The sequence below is a fragment of the Schistocerca cancellata genome, chromosome 7, assembly GCF_023864275.1.
Source record: "Schistocerca cancellata isolate TAMUIC-IGC-003103 chromosome 7, iqSchCanc2.1, whole genome shotgun sequence".
In the NCBI taxonomy this organism is placed as follows: Eukaryota; Metazoa; Arthropoda; class Insecta; order Orthoptera; family Acrididae; genus Schistocerca; species Schistocerca cancellata.
The window spans coordinates 73,236,744-73,254,950 of record NC_064632.1 but is presented as its reverse complement, the minus strand read 5'-3'; the positions used below and the strand labels follow the sequence as shown (position 1 = coordinate 73,254,950).

The window sequence follows — 18,207 nt, the reverse complement described above, 5'->3', positions numbered from 1 at the left end:
AAGACAGCTTTGCCTCCTGTGTTTCAGCCCTGCCGGAAGAAGGTCCTCGGATCACGGGCGGGCGACCCCGCTACCAGGTGGGCGACACCGTCAGGGTCAACTGCACCTCGGGCAGGTCCAAGCCGGCTGCACAGCTCGCCTGGTTCATCAATGGAGAGCAGGTGAGTCGTCCTCACACTCATCTCGCATGCGATTTTCACAGTAAGCTGGGAAAGCGACCGTCTATTAAATAGGGCGTCGAGTGCAGTTTGCAGGCGCGGAAGACACCCAGGAGTGTTGAGACGGAGATCGGCAAATAGCGCCTCTCCTTCTTCCCTACCGTTTCGCGGCTGCCAACGTTCAGCGAAGTTGGCCGGTTGGCCCTGTTAGTCGACTTCATTGTTGTGTTTCGTTATTCACATTCAACAACACTGCCTGACAGAAAAATGAATCTTCTCAGTTCAAATGGTTCAAATGGCTCTGAGCACTATGCGACTTAACTTCTGTGGTCATCAGTCGCCTAGAACTTAGAACTACACTCCTGGAAATGGAAAAAAGAACACATTGACACCGGTGTGTCAGACCCACCATACTTGCTCCGGACACTGCGAGAGGGCTGTACAAGCAATGATCAAACGCACGGCACAGCGGACACACCAGGAACCGCGGTGTTGGCCGTCGAATAGCCCTAGCTGCGCAGCATTTGTGCACCGCCGCCGTCAGTGTCAGCCAGTTTGCCGTGGCATACGGAGCTCCATCGCAGTCTTTAACACTGGTAGCATGCCGCGACAGCGTGGACGTGAACCGTATGTGCAGTTGACGGACTTTGAGCGAGGGCGTATAGTGGGCATGCGGGAGGCCGGGTGGACGTACCGCCGAATTGCTCAACACGTGGGGCGTGAGGTCTCCACAGTATATCGATGTTGTCGCCAGTGGTCGGCGGAAGGTGCACGTGCCCGTCGACCTGGGACCGGACCGCAGCGACGCACGGATGCACGCCAAGACCGTAGGATCCTACGCAGTGCCGTAGGGGACCGCACCGCCACTTCCAAGCAAATTAGGGACACTGTTGCTCCTGGGGTATCGGCGAGGACCATTCGCAACCGTCTCCATGAAGCTGGGCTACGGTCCCGCACACCGTTAGGCCGTCTTCCGCTCACGCCCCAACATCGTGCAGCCCGCCTCCAGTGGTGTCGCGACAGGCGTGAATGGAGGGACGAATGGAGACGTGTCGTCTTCAGCGATGAGAGTCGCTTCTGCCTTGGTGCCACTGATGGTCGTATGCTTGTTTGGCGCCGTGCAGGTGAGCGCCACAATCAGGACTGCATACGACCGAGGCACACAGGGCCAACACCCGGCATCATGGTGTGGGGAGCGATCTCCTACACTGGCCGTACACCACTGGTGATCGTCGAGGGGACACTGAATAGTGCACGGTACATCCAAACCGTCATCGAACCCATCGTTCTACCATTCCTAGACCGGCAAGGGAACTTGCTGTTCCAACAGGACAATGCACGTCCGCATGTATCCCGTGCCACCCAACGTGCTCTAGAAGGTGTAAGTCAACTACCCTGGCCAGCAAGATCTCCGGATCTGTCCCCCATTGAGCATGTTTGGGACTGGATGAAGCGTCGTCTCACGCGGTCTGCACGTCCAGCACGAACGCTGGTCCAACTGAGGCGCCAGGTGGAAATGGCATGGCAAGGACTACATCCAGCATCTCTACGATCGTCTCCATGGGAGAATAGCAGCCTGCATTGCTGCGAAAGGTGGATATACACTGTACTACTGCCGACATTGTGCATGCTCTGTTGCCTGTGTCTATGTGCCTGTGGTTCTGTCAGTGTGATGTATCTGACCCCAGGAATGTGTCAATAAAGTTTCCCCTTCCTGGGACAATGAATTCACGGTGATCTTATTTCTGTTTCCAGGAGTGTAATTAAACCTAACTAACCTAAGGACATCACACACATCCATGTCCGAGGCAGGATTCGAACCTGAGATCGTAGCGGTCACTCGCTTCCAGACTGCAGCGCCCAGAACCGCACGGCCACTTCGGCCGGCTAATCTTCTCAGTTTCAGAGGGTGAAACGTCATAGGTTTACGCTTCATTTAATAATTTCGACAATAATTCATTTTACGCCGAGAGCGTCCTTGTCTAGCTTATTACCCTCTGGATTCAAGAATGCTTCCGTGTATATTTTTTCTTCTGTTGGTGTCACACCTCCCGACACCCCCGGGATAACAAGGCCGCCCAGCAGTGTTAGCGACGTCACACTAAGCGGCCCATAGTCGACGCAGCAGTCCACGGACACCTCCGTACAGACGCGCCTGATGCTAACGATCTTCTGTCCGTCATACAGAAAGGAGCGAACTATAATTCGAACCAAAGACCAAATTATATATATTCTTGTAAACAGCATAAAGGTTCATAACGAAATACCGATTACATATACGGGCTGGAATACGTTTAATCGATTGAGGAACTTTGCCACTATTTTATAATTGTCAGAACACTATTTAGCTTTAAAACTCGCATACGGGTGGTGACAAATGCCAACTGACAGCAGGACTTAACATTTTCAAGCTATTACACTGAAAGTAAATTATCTTAAACACTGTCATACATAGCAAAACCCTCACAACTTCCTTTTACAATAAGGTAACAAGAGTTCGCTTTATCTCATAAAACACATGACTATTGTGAATTTACTCATATGTTCATGGTGACAGCTCTTTTCAAGAATTTTTACAAGCGTATCCCCAGTAATAAAGAATGGAAACAAAAGATAGATATCAAATATTCTCCTTTTAACATAGACATCACTGAACACAAGATTCTGTCTTGCACTGTGATACTAAGGGACTCCTCTTTCCTTTAAGAAAAGCCTGAAAATTTGAAGTTCACTCTGCTATTCAAGATACACTTCTTGAAACAATATTAAAAATGTTATTAAAGGTAAGGAAATGAAAAACAACCAAGTGCATTACATGTAAGAATGTGAGCAAACGGCTGAGGCTCTCTTTACTTACCATTTTCAATCTTTCTACAGCTTATTTCCTTTTCCACGTAGAAATCACCAACTGAAAGTCTCATTATTGCCGTCTGTTACTAACAAAGTGCTTTTCTATTTAGAAAACCTGACAATTTGATGTTCATTCTGGTACTGAAGATAAACACTTTTCAGAGGAGTTCTAGAACCTTTTCCTGCCCGTATATGTAATCGGTATTTCGTTATGAACCTTTATGCTGTTTACAAGAATATATGTAATTTGGTCTTTGGTTCGAATTATAGTTCGCTCCTTTCTGTATGACGGACAGAAGATCGTTAGCATCAGGCGCGTCTGTACGGAGGTGTCCGTGGACTGCTGCGTCGGCTATGGGCCGTGACGTCACTAACACTGCTGGGCGGCCTTGTTACTCAGGGGGTGTCGCACCTCCTCTCTCATCCTTTGATCCCATGATGTGTGTGGATGGATAAACGTAATTATGCATGGAATGTATAATAATCTGGGTTAGTCAAAGATGGTAGCAGTAGGGTAGTTTAGCACCAACACAACAACGTAAGCAGATTCGGCAGAGATTTCATGATTCCAAAACATAGTGGGGATGAGCAGCGCAGAGTTTGTGAGGTTGGTGCTCACTGAGGTTCTACCCCCACCACCAGTTTTTTTTTTTTTTTTAACGGTTGGCGGTTGGTCCTGGAACGCGCCATGTTAGGACACTCTGGGGCCGCCGACTGAACGAGACGGACGCAGGGGTGCGGCGCTCGTCATTGATTGTGAGAAAAGTTATTCATAATGTAGGTTTCTTTGGGGTAACATTGATTATGAAGCGTATGCGGGTCTGAATTAATACCGGGAAACGTTCAGCGATATTTTATTTGTAGAAATTTTTCAGATTAATGTGTTTCAACTAGCGGACTTAGGCGCGAGGTGATTGAGGGCATGAACCAACGGATCTTGTTCTTAGGTCAATAACGGATAGGTTCATTAATGTTTCATTTGTTGCATAGTTTCGTTCTGGATATAAGCAATATAAATTTTTCATGATTCAACGGTTTATTTTACTCGTTTCTTTGTTGTCGAACTTGGCCACGTGTTGCCAGCATTCATAGCGGTAGTCACTGGATTTGCCTTTCGTTAATCATAGAATGAATAATGTGGAGTCACGAAGCCTGGGCTGGTTTGCTCACGCTGCATTGCGGTTGCATAATATGTGGTTTCAACACGAACTGATCCGCATGGTACTGCATATGTAGTAACACACATAATGTTTGAAAGAGTTAAAGGTTAAATAGATGTGACAATAACTAAATTGTGTTAAGAGGCCACCATTCAGTAACATTCATTTTTACCCATTTTAATCATTAGTAGATGTAACTGGCGACGAAGTGTTGTCTATGTTCTCGGTATGACGAGATGCAAGAGATAGTGAGTGCTTCATGTAGGTTTTGTCACTGAGAGTGGTAGTAATGTAATGGATTTCATGTATGTTTTGTCACAAGGAGTAACAGTTTGCTTAAATGTTTTGACACAAAGAGTAATAGTTTTCTTAAATGTTTTGTCACAGATTGTAAGAGTTTTCTTAAATATTATCGAAACAAATCAGAATGATAATTGAAATTCTCTCTCTTAGCGTTATTTAGTACCCTTCATCCATACCACAGAGATAATTACTATATTCTATGAATTTTCAATCCAGGCATGTCCATTGTATGCATTATGCACTTCATGCGACTAACTGAATTCATAGTATCAGAAAAAGAAAGTCTTACCGTCCTTAATGTGCACGTATTGTTCCATGGCCATTCACAGATGTTGCGTTATCCTTTGCTTCATTTTTAAATTAGAATACTATCTTTTCTAGCGGGTTTGATTACCCATATCTCAGTTTATCGGGCCTGATTGAAAGAATTAGATACACAGCGGTAGAAATGGGAACCATGGAGCACTGGGTCCGCTTATATTAAAGGGAAATACTTCGTACATGAAAATTAATCAGCTTAGCAAACAAGGGGTAGACTTTCAAGGGTACGTTATGTTATTTCAGTGATAATAAAATCCAATAAAATTTACAAAGAACTTACTGGAACGAACCCACTTATCAGTACGGCGTTGCATCACCTCTGGCCTGGATGAATGCAATGGTTCGGTTGAGAAAGGTTTCACAAGCTTTTGTATCCTCTCCTGGCCCACATCTGAACTCTAGCGCTCGGACTGTTATGACGTCCGAGCAGGTCCCACATGTGTTCTATCGGGTACACATCTAGGAATCTTAATGGCCACGGGAGTACAGCAGCAACAGGAGACACGTGTCATGAGTAGTCGAGCATTGTCTTGTTGATAAATGTCATCACCGTCAAAGCTCCAGCAGTCACTGTCAGTCTCGATGAGAAGTCAAATCTGATGGCTCCCCACACCATGACTCCGGGATTAACACCGCTGTCCCTGTCCGAAATACTTAACCGGACCACTCACCACGTAGGCACCTTACTTCCGACGATGCTAAAACACGTTTCATCGTTGAACACAATGCTACGTTTTAACCGAACCCAAGCACATCGGTAATAGTACCACAGCCTTTGCATAGGATGGTAATTCCCTACTCCAGCTGCCACTAATCACCGAATAATGGTGCAAGGTAACAGAAGATGTTACAAAGAGTCCAATACTTATTCCCGAATGGTAGGTGCTGATGTGAACGGGCACGATGTGATTGGTGCAGAATATGGCGAGCCTCCCATTTGGTGAGAATATGTCATCGACTGGAGTGTTAGTGACGGGGACGCCTACCCTCATGTTGCCATGCAGACCAACATCGGGCCACTGTCTCATCCCAATGCCCCATAATTGTGGATATTGCACGACTCAGTAAGCCAGCCAAGCTGAGACTCTTAATCAGGCCTCTTTCAAACTGTGCCAGGTGTCGATAACGCTGTCTCACACGAATTGGTGGCTTCTCTTTGTCCTCCGCAGCGATCACCCAACCTTCGATGATGTTCGCGTCCCTTATATATGCAACTAGAAGTGGAAACAACACTAAATACGAATACACTAATGCACTCTGGTGGCTGTTCTACCTGTCGCGAGAATTACAACTTTAATCATTTATGCAGCCAACGATGGTGTGTACATGTATGAAGTTACATTGTTATCCAACCATGCCTTCGTGATGCTTCATGTTTTTTGTCGGACAATGTAATACATGCTTAAAAGGGCAGTGCATAGCATACAGTCATTGCAATAAATAAATTATTCATATTAGCAACTACATACTGAATTACTGGATTCGTGATGATAATGATGATTATTAGTGTTTTAGGGCGCACAACATCGAGGTTATCAGCGCCCGTTCCCAAAAGTTCAATTCAGAGCCGAATTGTGAGAGAATTGGTATTGTTTAAATTGCAAAAAATGGTTCAAATGGCTCTGAGCACTATGGGACTTAATATCTATGGTCATTAGTCCCCTAGAACTTAGAACTACTTAAACCTAACTAACCTAAGGACATCACACAACACCCAGTCATCACGAGGCAGAGAAAATCCCTGACCCCGCCGGGAATCGAACCCGGGAACCCGGGCGTGGGAATCGAGAACGCTACCGCACGACCACGGACTGCGGACGTTTAAATTGCAAGATTGGACACAGCACATCAAAACAGGGAGATAAAACTAAAAATAAAATAGCAGTACAAACAGGTAAAAATAATTAACCATTTTGAGGTAGGAAGGTCTTGCAGAGCCATAAGCTTGACATCCGTATTCCAGTCGAGGTCGCACAAAGGCCTTATAAAGTTGGAGCAGACGTGCCCAGTCAGCGCCCCAGGATCTATGACTAACGCATTTAAGGACGTTTAAAGCCTTGAAACAGCGGACTTTTAGATCCTTTAAGTGTGGCAACCATGTGAGCTTCTCATCAAAAATAAGCCCGAGATATTTCACTTGTTCCATAAAGGGGAGAACAGTGTCTCCTAGTTTTAAAACACGGAGATTAAAAAGAGAACGGGAACGGTTAAAATCTACACAAACGGTCTTCTCCAAAGAGAATTTAAAGCCCGTGGTCTTAGACCATTCCTCCAATCGCACGAGTGTCAGCTGTAATTGGCGTGTAGCAGCTGTGAGGGAGGAAGACGCACAGAAAATGGAGAAATCGTCCACAAACAAGGAGCACTGCACGGGCCGTCGTACTGTGGACGCAATACTATTGATGGCAATTGCGAAAGCTGTCACACTGAGGACACTTCCTTGAGAGACACCGTTCTCCTGCTTAAAGCGGTCAGACAGGACATTCCCAACCTTATACTTAAAATACCTGTCCGACAGAAAGGATCTGATGAGTGTGCGTAAACGCCCACGGAAACCCCACTCATAAAGCTGCCGCAAAATGGTATGCCTCCAGGTAGTATCGTACGCCTTCTCCAGGTCGAAGAAAACCCCGATAAGGTGTTGCTTACGTAGGAAAGCATCTTGTATCACTGTTTCGAGTAGGATCAGGTTATCTAGGGTGGAATGATACCTCCTGAACCCACACTGGCAGCGGGTAAGTAAGGATCTGGATTCGAGAACCCACACCAGGCGCCTATTGACCATAGGAAAGCATCTTGTATCACTGTTTCGAGTAGGATCAGGTTATCTAGGGTGGAATGATACCTCCTGAACCCACACTGGCAGCGGGTAAGTAAGGATCTGGATTCGAGAACCCACACCAGGCGCCTATTGACCATACGCTCAAATGTCTTTCCGACGCAGCTCGTGAGACTAATGCTACGGTAGCTACTGGGTTCGGTCCGATCCTTCCCTGGTTTTAAAAGGGGAATTAAAATCGATTCTTTCCACGAACTAGGAAAGTCGCCTGTCTTCCAAATTTCATTAAAAAGTTGAAGGAGGACCTCCTTTGACCGCAGATCCAACTGCTGCAGCATGCTATACGATATCTGGTCTGGACCAGGTGCGGTATCCCGAGATACGGACAGTGCAGAGTCCAACTCCCACAAAGAGAAAGGCTGGTTGTATTCCTCAGCGTTCTTAGAACGGAAATCAAAACCAGCCCTCTCCTGTGTACCCGGATAGCGCAGAAATTCTGGGTCCTGGCTAGAATCGGCCGTAATAGTTTGAAAAGATTCTGCCAACGCCCGGGCGATGTCTCTTGGAGATGTTAGGAGACACCCCCGCTCACGTATAGCTGCTATTGGCGTTCGAGAGTATCGCCTTGAGATCCTCCTAATAGCTTCCCATACTTTTCTTGAAGATGTGGACCTATTGATGGAGTTCAGGAACTCACGCCAAGACCTCCGTTTACTCTCCCTAACGATTTATCTCGCCCGCGCCCGTGCTATTCGGAAAGTTGTCAGATGCGCAGTAGTGGGGCACCGACGGAATCTTCTCAAAGCCGCCCGTCTGTCTCTGATGGCGGTACGACAGTCGTCATTCCACCAAGGGACAGGCTGCCTCACAGGTGTTCCCTTTGACTTTGGTATGGATACATCAGCGGCATGTTGCATCACCGCCGTAATGTGATCCACCCAATCCTGGACGCCTTCACACTGTTCAAAAACAGCCAACTGCCGGTAGAGCGTCCAGTTTCCCTTCCGGAACAACCATTTCGGCGGCTGTGCGACACGACCCATTTCAACTGGCAGATGGAGCCAGATAGGATAATGGTCGCTGCCACGAAGGTCGTCGTCTACGACCCACTGAGCAATGTCCGCAAGCACAGGCGAACAAAGAGAGATGTCTATGGCAGAAGACGAACCTGAAGCGGTGCTAAAATGCGTGGCCTGACCTGTGTTCAGCAGTATGATGTCGGAAGTCCTGATCAACTGCTCAATCATCTGGCCTCTGGGGCAGGTTTTGTTGGAACCCCATAATGCATGATGAGCATTAAAGTCTCCTAAAATGAGAAAGGGACGGGGTAGCTGATCAATGAGCCGTGCGAGGGCTTCACTGTCAATGAGCTCAGCGGGTGGTAAATACAAGGAGCACACTGTGACATTAACCTGGGCCAGGATCCGAGCTGCAACCGCTTGTAGCGTTGTGATTAAAGTCACAGGTGAGGAGTGGAATGTGTCGTTAATGAACACTGCCACCCCACCTTCAGCCCTATTACCAGTCAGGTCGTCTTTCCTGTACATGTGATATCCTGTAAGTACAGGCGTGTCATTCTCTTTAAAATGTCTCTCTTGCAAAGAGATGCAAAAGGGGTTTTCCTGTACTAACAGCCGCAATTCTGCAAAGCGAGGTCTGACTCCATTCAGATTCCACTGAAGTATGGGAGCCATATCAGCGTTTCGGTTTAGATTTCCCCCTGTCTTTGCGCCGCGCTGGTGAGGCACTTGTAGAGCGAGTGGCAGCAGAGAGGCTGCCAGGTTCTGGGGAAGAGGTATCAAAATCCATGACGATTTCCTCCTCATCAGTCAGGGATGCCATGACGACATCCGATGGTGCCTTTGGCAGGTTTGACGTCAAAGGCCGTGCCCCTTTCCCTGGTCCCGTTTTCTTTGAGGAAGTCGGGGCTGGGGGAAGTGGAGAGGCACTCTGTTTCTGGAGGGCCTTCGAAGGCTTCACTGTAGCTTTCTCTGCAATAGCAGTTGGTGCAGGCGGGGCAGCCTGAATAGCTATATCGTTATTGGGAGTGCTCTGGCAGGTACAAACGCAGGTACAGGTATTGGTGGAGGATACTGCTACGCTGGACATGGTCTGCGTCGATGCGTCTACTTGCGACGCGCGGTTGTGCACCAAGGAGGCATAGGATGTGGCAAAGACAGGGGGTTTTGTAGCCCTATACTCTATTTGGTTTCCACATAAGGTAGCCTCTTTGTCACCTTGATCTCCTGAATTTTTCGTTCTTTCGCAAAGACGGGGCAGTCTCTGTTCCAGACGGGATGGCTCCCAGAGCAGTTGATACACAGCGCTGGAGATGTGCAGTCGGTCCCAGCTTCATGAGCTGCCTTGCCACATATACCGCAGGTTGGTTCACCCCCACAACTCATTGTCGTATGGCCAAATCGCTGACATTTGAAACAGCGCATAGGGTTAGGTATATAAGGCCGAACCCTAAGTCGGAGGAAACCAGCCAGAACGTATTCAGGTAAGACAGGCGAATTGAAAGTCACAATGAAGGTGGCAGATTTCTCAATAACTCCATATTCCTACGTGTCCTTTGTTCCACGTCTACAATCCCCTGTGTTGCCCATTCTTGCCTCAGCTCGTCGACATCGATATCCATTAAATCACGGTAGGTGACAACGCCTTTACTGGAGTTGAGGGAATTGTGCAACTCGACAGTAATATCGTACTCGCTTAACTTGGTTGACTTTCGAAGCAGCTCCACTTGCTTTGCCCTAGTAGTCTCAACTAACAGGGTACCATTCCTCAGGCGTTTGATAGATTTCAGTGTACCTGCGAGTCCTTCTAAACCTTTATGTATGTAGAAAGGAGACACTTTTTCAAATGAGCCCTCCTTCCTCTTAATCACGAGGAAAACATTGTCATTTACGACTCCATGAGCCCTGTTTTCCATCTGCATATCTGGAGGACTAGCCTCCCTCATGCGCTTGACTGATTGCGAAGTTGGTGAAGGGAAATACGTGGTTGCCATGTGCGTCCCACGAGCAGCTAGGGAACTAAAGGTCCGCTCAGACAGAGCCCCGCGTGCCTGAGTAAGCCCTATACAACTGGGGCGCGGCAGGTGCCCCAGAGGTTGCCCGCTTGCGACTGTTCCACCCCAACAGCCATGCATCTCATAGGCGCGGAGCACACCGGAAGATTGAGGGGTTTTTATAGAGGTTTACCTTCCTCGCAATCCAGGCGGTCAAGCCAAGATTACCATTCCCCGCAGCACACAACATTCCACCGCCGCGCCATGCGGTGGTCGCTGAACCATTTCCGGGGGTTACGGTGACAGGAGACTGGCGACGCTGACCAGTCCCCAGCTCAGGACCCCGGGGTCGCCAAGCCCGTACTCAGCAAATGAATGTTTTTATTTTTATTTTTTGATGATATTCATATTGCACTTTACTCGTTTAAAACTTGTCAATAGAAGTGTTGTATCTTATGTTCCTCGTTTAGGGTAACGTGTGCTAAATGAATCATGTTGGATCGCAAAGGGATAATACATATTTTATTACAGATTTTAAATTGTAAGAATGAATATAGCCGCACGGGGTAGTCGAGCGGTCTGAGGCTCCTTGTCACGGTCCGTGCAGCTCCCCTTGTCGGAAGTTCGAGCCCTCCATCGGTCATGGGTGTCTGTGTTGTAAATAGCTTAAGTTAGTTAAGTTAGATTAAGTAGCGTGTAGGCTTAGGGACCGATGGCCTAAGTGGTTAGGTTCCATAAGACTTTGCCACAAAAAATTAACAGATTATAGTTGTAGATTTTTATGATAAAGGTACATTGGTTCAACATCTATTCTCCTTCATTACAAACAGAAAAATTTAGACATTGAAACAACAGAAAAGTTTAACATTTGTGGGGCTATCTGAACGGAAATAGTGAAAAAGTAAACAGTCATACAATTCTACACAGTGTGTTCTAGTAGTTATTACATGCATTTCCCACAGCGGAATTTGTTGCGACCTGCAGCCCCCATACATATTTTGTGAAAACAAAAAAAACCTTGCGCTTACCGACATTGATCTATTCCACGTTCTTCACAGGTCTAGGGCCGTGATATTTGATGCTGCAGAAGCCACAAGATATGTTTCATCCCTCCGACTCAGCTTCAGTTGATGATGGACTGCAAAGTTTATCTTGAATATCCAACGTGTAGTACCGGTGTTTTTCGGTAGGACTGGCAAAACTGTCTTTCCGAATTTCTTGGAGGACTAGAAGGAGTTGCAGGGCCTGGAATTTTTTTTCTGTTTATGTGGTAACAGAGCGGGGTTCATGGTTCAGGCACGTGTGCGAAGGGAGGAATTAGTGTGATGGACCTTTGTTGGCACTGAAGGGAAAAATTCTCGTGCATTCAGGTGCCTCCACAGCTTCTCGTACATTAGTTCCACGACTCCAGGCGACGTCAAAACTTTTGCTAGAAACAAATTCTCTAATAGGGGTTGACTGATAAAGCTACATAAATATTTTAGTAAAGAAGTAGTGATGCATACTAAGCTGCGATTCAGAAAGCCCCACGAAGACTGATGCGTATAGCCCCAAGATTTCTTTTATGTTAGCAGTTGCTCAAAACTATAACGGATATCGCTAATTGTTCTGTCGACCGACCTGGTGGATACTACACAAATAGTAGCGGACAGTTCTGTATCTTGTATTTTAACAGCAGACCTTATTTTAAACAGGCTTAGTATTGCGTGGTGGATTGTTATTCCTTCTGGGTGATTACTGTCTGGATTAAATATATTTGGAATAAATATTTTTGTCGCTTGTGTACGACTTGCCTAATAACGTTCCTGGAACATAATGGTGCCCGAGTTGCACACATGGACACAGATGTAAAATTTTTTCTTATTTTTACCCACATTGTCCCATGAAACTTAAAGTCGCTTCCTACGTTATCAGTATTGCGACCTGAGACCTGCATATTTCGATACTGGTTTGGAATCAAGTTTTTAATCTCAGCATTACTATGAAAGGTATGATTTCCAGTGAAATGTTCACCCAGATGTCGAATCATGACTGTAACATATAAACAAACGAGAGAATCCCTACATCATGGTGTTGTTCTTGAATAACAGTAAGTGTGTATTTCAGCACTGACATCCATAGTGCCAGAATTCATGTATTCGCAGTGTGTTAAGCGATGAATGGCGGATCAGCACAGCCACGGATGACCATGAACGTTTAGTATGGCGGCGACACGGGGAGAGAAGCCACTCTCTCAATGTCTTGAAGAAGAACAGCGGTGTCACCTCTCACGTCATGGAATGAGGGGCTATCGGGTATAACATCGGGCTACAGCTGCTACTCGGTTCACGGATGGTGTTGGTCGAGAGAACTCTGACAGTACATCCTGGGGCCTGTTGTGTTACCTTCCCGTGCAAAAGTATCGTGGGATGCCCAGATCTGTCCTCTACATATACATCTACATAAATACTCCGCAATCCACCATACGGTGCGTGGCGGAGGGTACCTCGTACCAAAACTGGCATCTTCTCTCCCTGTTCCACTCCCAAACAGAACGAGGGAAAAATTACTGCCTATATGCCTCTGTACGAGCCCTAATCTCTCCTATCTTATCTTTGTGGTCTTTCAGCGAAATGGAAGTTGGCGACAGTAAAATTGTTCTACAGTCAGCCTCAAATGCTGGTTCTCTAAATTTCCTCAGTAGCGATTCACGAAAAGGACGCCTCCTTTCCTCTAGAGACTCCCACCCGAGTTCCTGAAGCATTTCCGTAACACTCGCGTGATGACCAAACCCAACAGTAACAAATCTAGCAGCCCGCCTCTGAATTGCTTCTATGTCCTCCCTCAAACCGACCAGGTAGGGATCCCAAACGCTCGAGCAGTACTCAATAATAAGTCGTATTAGTGTTTTATAAGCGGTCTCCTTTACAGATGAACCACATCTTCCCAAAATTCCACCAATGAACCGAAGTCGACTATCCCCCTTCCCACAACTGCCATTACATGCTTGTCCCACTTCATATCGCTCTGCAATGTTATGCCCAAATATTTAATCGACGGGACTGTGTCAAGCGCTACACTACTAATGGAGTATTCAAACATTACAGGATTCTTTTTCCTATTCATCTGCATTAATTTACATTTATCTACATTTAGAGTTAGCTGCCATTCTTTACACCAATCACAAATCCTGTCCAAGTCATCTTGTGTCCTCCTACAGTCACTCAACGACGACACCTTCCCGTACACCACAGCATCATCAGCAAACAGCCGCACATTGCTATCGACCCTATCCAAAAGATCGCTTATGTAGATAGAAAACAACAGCGGACCTACCACACTTCCCTGGGGCACTCCGGATGATACCCTCACCTACGATGAAAACTCACCATCGAGGACAACGTACTGGGTTCTATTACTTAAGAAGTCTTCGAGCCACTCACATACTTGGGAACCAATCCCATATGCTCGTACCTTAGTTAGGAGTCTGCAGTGGGGCACCGAGTCAAACGCTTTCCGGAAGTCAAGGAATATAGCATCCGTCTGATACCCTTCATCCATGGTTCGCAAGATATCATGTGAAAAAAGGGCGAGTTGCGTTTCGCAGGAGCGGTGCTTTCTAAAGCCGTGCTGATGCATGGACAGCAACTTCTCTGTCTCAAGGAAATTCATTATATTCGAACTGAGAATATGTTCGAGAACCCTGGTCTATAATTTTGAGGATCAGTCCTTCTACCCTTCTTATATGCAGGCAGCACCTGCGCTTTTCTCCAGTCGCTCAGGACTTTACGTTGGGCAAGAGATTCGCGACAAATGCAAGCTAAGTAAGGAGCCAAAGCAGTAGAGTACTCTCTATAAAACCGAATTGGAATCCCATCAGGATCTGGTGATTTATTTATTTTCAACCCCATCAGCTGCTTCACAACCCCAGGGATGTCTATCACTATGTCTTCCGTACGGGAACCTGTACGAGACTCAAACGGCGGTATGTTTGTACGATCCTCCTGCGTGAAAGATTTCTCAAATGCTAAATTTAGAAGTTCAGCTTTCGTTTTGCTGTCTTCCGTTGCCAGGCCAGACAGATCAGTGAGTGACTGGATGGAAGCCTTCGACCCGCTTACCGATTTTACGTAAGACCAGAATGTCCTTCGGTTTTCAGCAAGATCTTTTGCTAAGGTATGTGTTGGGCAGAGTATGACAGAGTATGTGTTGGACCAGCCCTGTTGTCAGCGCTATCTCAGTACCAGGATATCAAACTCCTGTTACAATATTCGTGGGTCAACTAGCGCCGGCCGAAGTGGCCGTGCGGTTCTAGGCGCTGCAGTCTGGAACCGCGAGACCGCTACGGTCGCAGGTTCGAATCCTGCCTCGGGCATGGATGTGTGTGACGTCCTTAGGTTAGTTAGGTTTAACTAGTTCTAAGTTCTAGGGGAATAATGACCTCAGAAGTTGAGTCGCACAGTGCTCAGAGCCATTTGAACCATTTGGTCAACTGGCGCCAGGAGAGGATACAAAAGCTTTATGAGATCCCTCCCAACAGAATCAGTGCACGCATGCATGACGCAGGGGCCATACCGTCATACTATAGGTGGGACACATACCGCCACTTCTTTGTATACTTGATTTTTAAACGACTGGGATAATACAATATACCCTCTCAGCCTCATCATCATCATCATCATCATCATCATTTAAGACTGATTATGCCTTTCAGTGTTCAGTCTGGAGCATAGCCCCCCTTATACAGTTCCTCCATGATCCCCTATTCAGTGCTAACATTGGTGCCTCTTCTGATGTTAAACCTATTACTTCAAAATCATTCTTAACTGAATCCAGGTACCTTCTCCTCGGTCTGCCCCGACTCCTCCTACCCTCTACTGCTGAACCCATGAGTCTCTTGGGTAACCTTGCTTCTCCCATGCGTGTAACATGACCCCACCATCTAAGCCTGTTCGCCCTGACTGCTACATCTATAGAGTTCATTCCCAGTTTTTCTTTGATTTCCTCATTGTGGACACCCTCCTGCCATTGTTCCCATCTACTAGTACCTGCAATCATCCTAGCTACTTTCATATTCGTAACCTCAACCTTGTTGATAAGGTAACCTGAATCCACCCAGCTTTCGCTCCCATACAACAAAGTTGGTCGAAAGATTGAACGGTGCACAGATAACTTAGTCTTGGTACTGACTTCCTTCTTGCAGAAGAGAGTAGCTCGTAGCTGAGCGCTCACTGCATTAGCTTTGCTACACTTCGCTTCCAGTTCTTTCACTATGTTGCCATCCTGTGAGAATATGCATCCTAAGTACTTGAAACCGTCCACCTGTTCTAACTTTGTTCCTCCTATTTGGCACTCAATCCGTTTATATTTGCTTCCCACTGACATTACTTTCGATTTGGAGATGCTAATCTTCATACCATAGTCCTTGCATTTCTGATCTAGCTCTGAAATATTACTTTGCAAACTTTCAATCGAATCTGCCATCACAACTAAGTCATGCGCATATGCAAGACTGCTTATTTTGTGTTCACATATCTTAATCTCACCCAGCCAGCCTATTGTTTTCAACATATGATCCATAAATAATATGAACAACAGTGGAGACAGGTTGCAGCCTTGTCTTACCCCTGAAACTACTCTGAACCATGGACTCAATTTACCGCCAACTCTAACTGCTGCCTGACTATTCATGTAAAGACCTTTAATTGCTTGCAAAAGTTTGCCTCCTATTCCATAATCTTGTAGAACAGACAATAACTTCCTCCTAGGAACCCTGTCATATGCCTTTTCTAGATCTATAAAGCATAGATACAATTCCCTGTTCCACTCATAACACTAATCCATTATTTGCCGTAAGCTAAAGATCTGGTCCTGACAACCTCTAAGAGGCCTAAACCCACACTGATTTTCATCCAATTGGTCCTCAACTAATACTCGCACTTTCCTTTCAACAACACCTGAGAAGATTTTACCCACAACGCTGATTAAAGAGATACCTCTGTAGTTGTTACAATCTTTTCTGTTTCCATGTTTAAAGATTGGTGTGATTACTGCTTTTGTCCAGTCTGATGGAACCTGTCCCAACTCCCAGGCCATTTCAATTATCCTGTGTAGCCATTTAAGACCTGACATTCCACTGTATTTGATGAGTTCCGAATTAATTTCATCCACCCCAGCCGCTTTATTGCACTGCAATCTACTGACCATTTTTTCCACTTCCTCAAATGTGATCCTATTTCCACCATCATTCCTATCCCATTCTACCTCGAAATCTGAAACATTACTGATCGCATTTTCACCTACATTGAGCAACTCTTCAAAATATTCCCTCCATCTGCTCAAGGCATCCACAGGATTCACCAGCAGTTTTCCTGACCTGTCCAAAATACTTGTCATTTCCTTCTTACCTCCCTTTCGAAGACTGCTAATTACACTCCAGAATGGTTTCCCAGCAGCTTGACCCATAGTCTCCAACCTGTTTCCAACGTCTTCCCACGATTTCTTCTTGGATGCTGCAATTATCAGTTTGGCTTTGTTTCTTTCTTCAACATAACTTTCTCTGTCTACCTGGGTTCTGGTATGTAGCCATTTTTGATACGCCTTCTTTTTCCTTTTACAGGCTGCCTTGACTGTATCATTCCACCAAGCTGTTTGCTTCTTCCTACTTTTACACACTACTGTTCCAAGACATTCTTTAGCCACTTCTAGTACTGTGTCCCTGTACCTTGTCCATTCCTTTTCCAATGACTGTAATTGACTACATTCAACTAACTGGTACCTTTCTGAGCCTATGAAGTTTTATTTCATTTTCTCGTTCTCCTAATGATGGTTTACGTTTCTCGTCAGGCCGTTTATTACGACGTACGGCTGAAGTAATAACTATAATTTCGGCAGTAGTAAATGGACATCAGGGTTTGTTGGTGTATTACCTCCCGTTTCTGTTTGCTGTAACAATGTGCACCTAAGAGCTGCTATACGGCCGTATTTAGATGCATATTTTGATATCTCTTTTTGTAGAACTGTATTACATTTCTGTCGCTACTAGGTGGTAACGAGTTTTACTCGCTGGCAATTTCGGGGAAAGAGGACGCTGTTTAAGCCGACGGCTCGCTGGAAACTTGGATAAGCGCGCATAGGACGGGGATATTTTGCGTGTTGTTATCAGAGAACCAGGTCTCTCTGAAACTCAAGGAAAAACGGAAAAAAAGAGCAAGCGAATAGGGCGAAGCCCGATAATTAAGCTTCTCCCAGAGTTTCGGTTTTTATGTTTTCTGCTGGGCGATGTTTCTGCCCTGTGTTTCAGCGCCATTTACTGTAGTTTTCAGACCATCACTAAAAACCTACATGCCAGTATTTTTGTTTCAATTAACAGAGCTTATAACAGTGTAGGTATCGGTGGACCATTTCTCATTTTCCCAAAACTGGGAAAAGAAAATTATCAATCTAAACAGACGTTCAAAGATAATGCAACAACATTCTGTCATAAAAAGTAATAATCGGAAGATATATACACCCATTGTTCTTCAAGAAAGCCTGAAATATGTTGGTGGGTTCTCGATATTTACCAATAAACCGAGAAATTGTATCATTTCGATAGCCCTGATATAATATCTGTTATTCTTACAAAGCTCATTATTGGCTGAA

At 45.8% G+C, this 18,207-nt stretch overlaps 1 protein-coding gene across 1 annotated transcript in view; it reads left to right on the top strand.

The window, feature by feature from the left end:
• LOC126092649 (uncharacterized) overlaps positions 1–18,207 on the top strand; it is a 739,947-nt gene that overhangs the window by 618,909 nt on the left and 102,831 nt on the right. Inside the window, exon 4 of the mRNA XM_049908371.1 lies at positions 28–161. Within this exon, the coding sequence (XP_049764328.1) occupies positions 28–161 (134 nt within the window). The remainder of the gene's footprint in view (positions 1–27; positions 162–18,207) is intronic.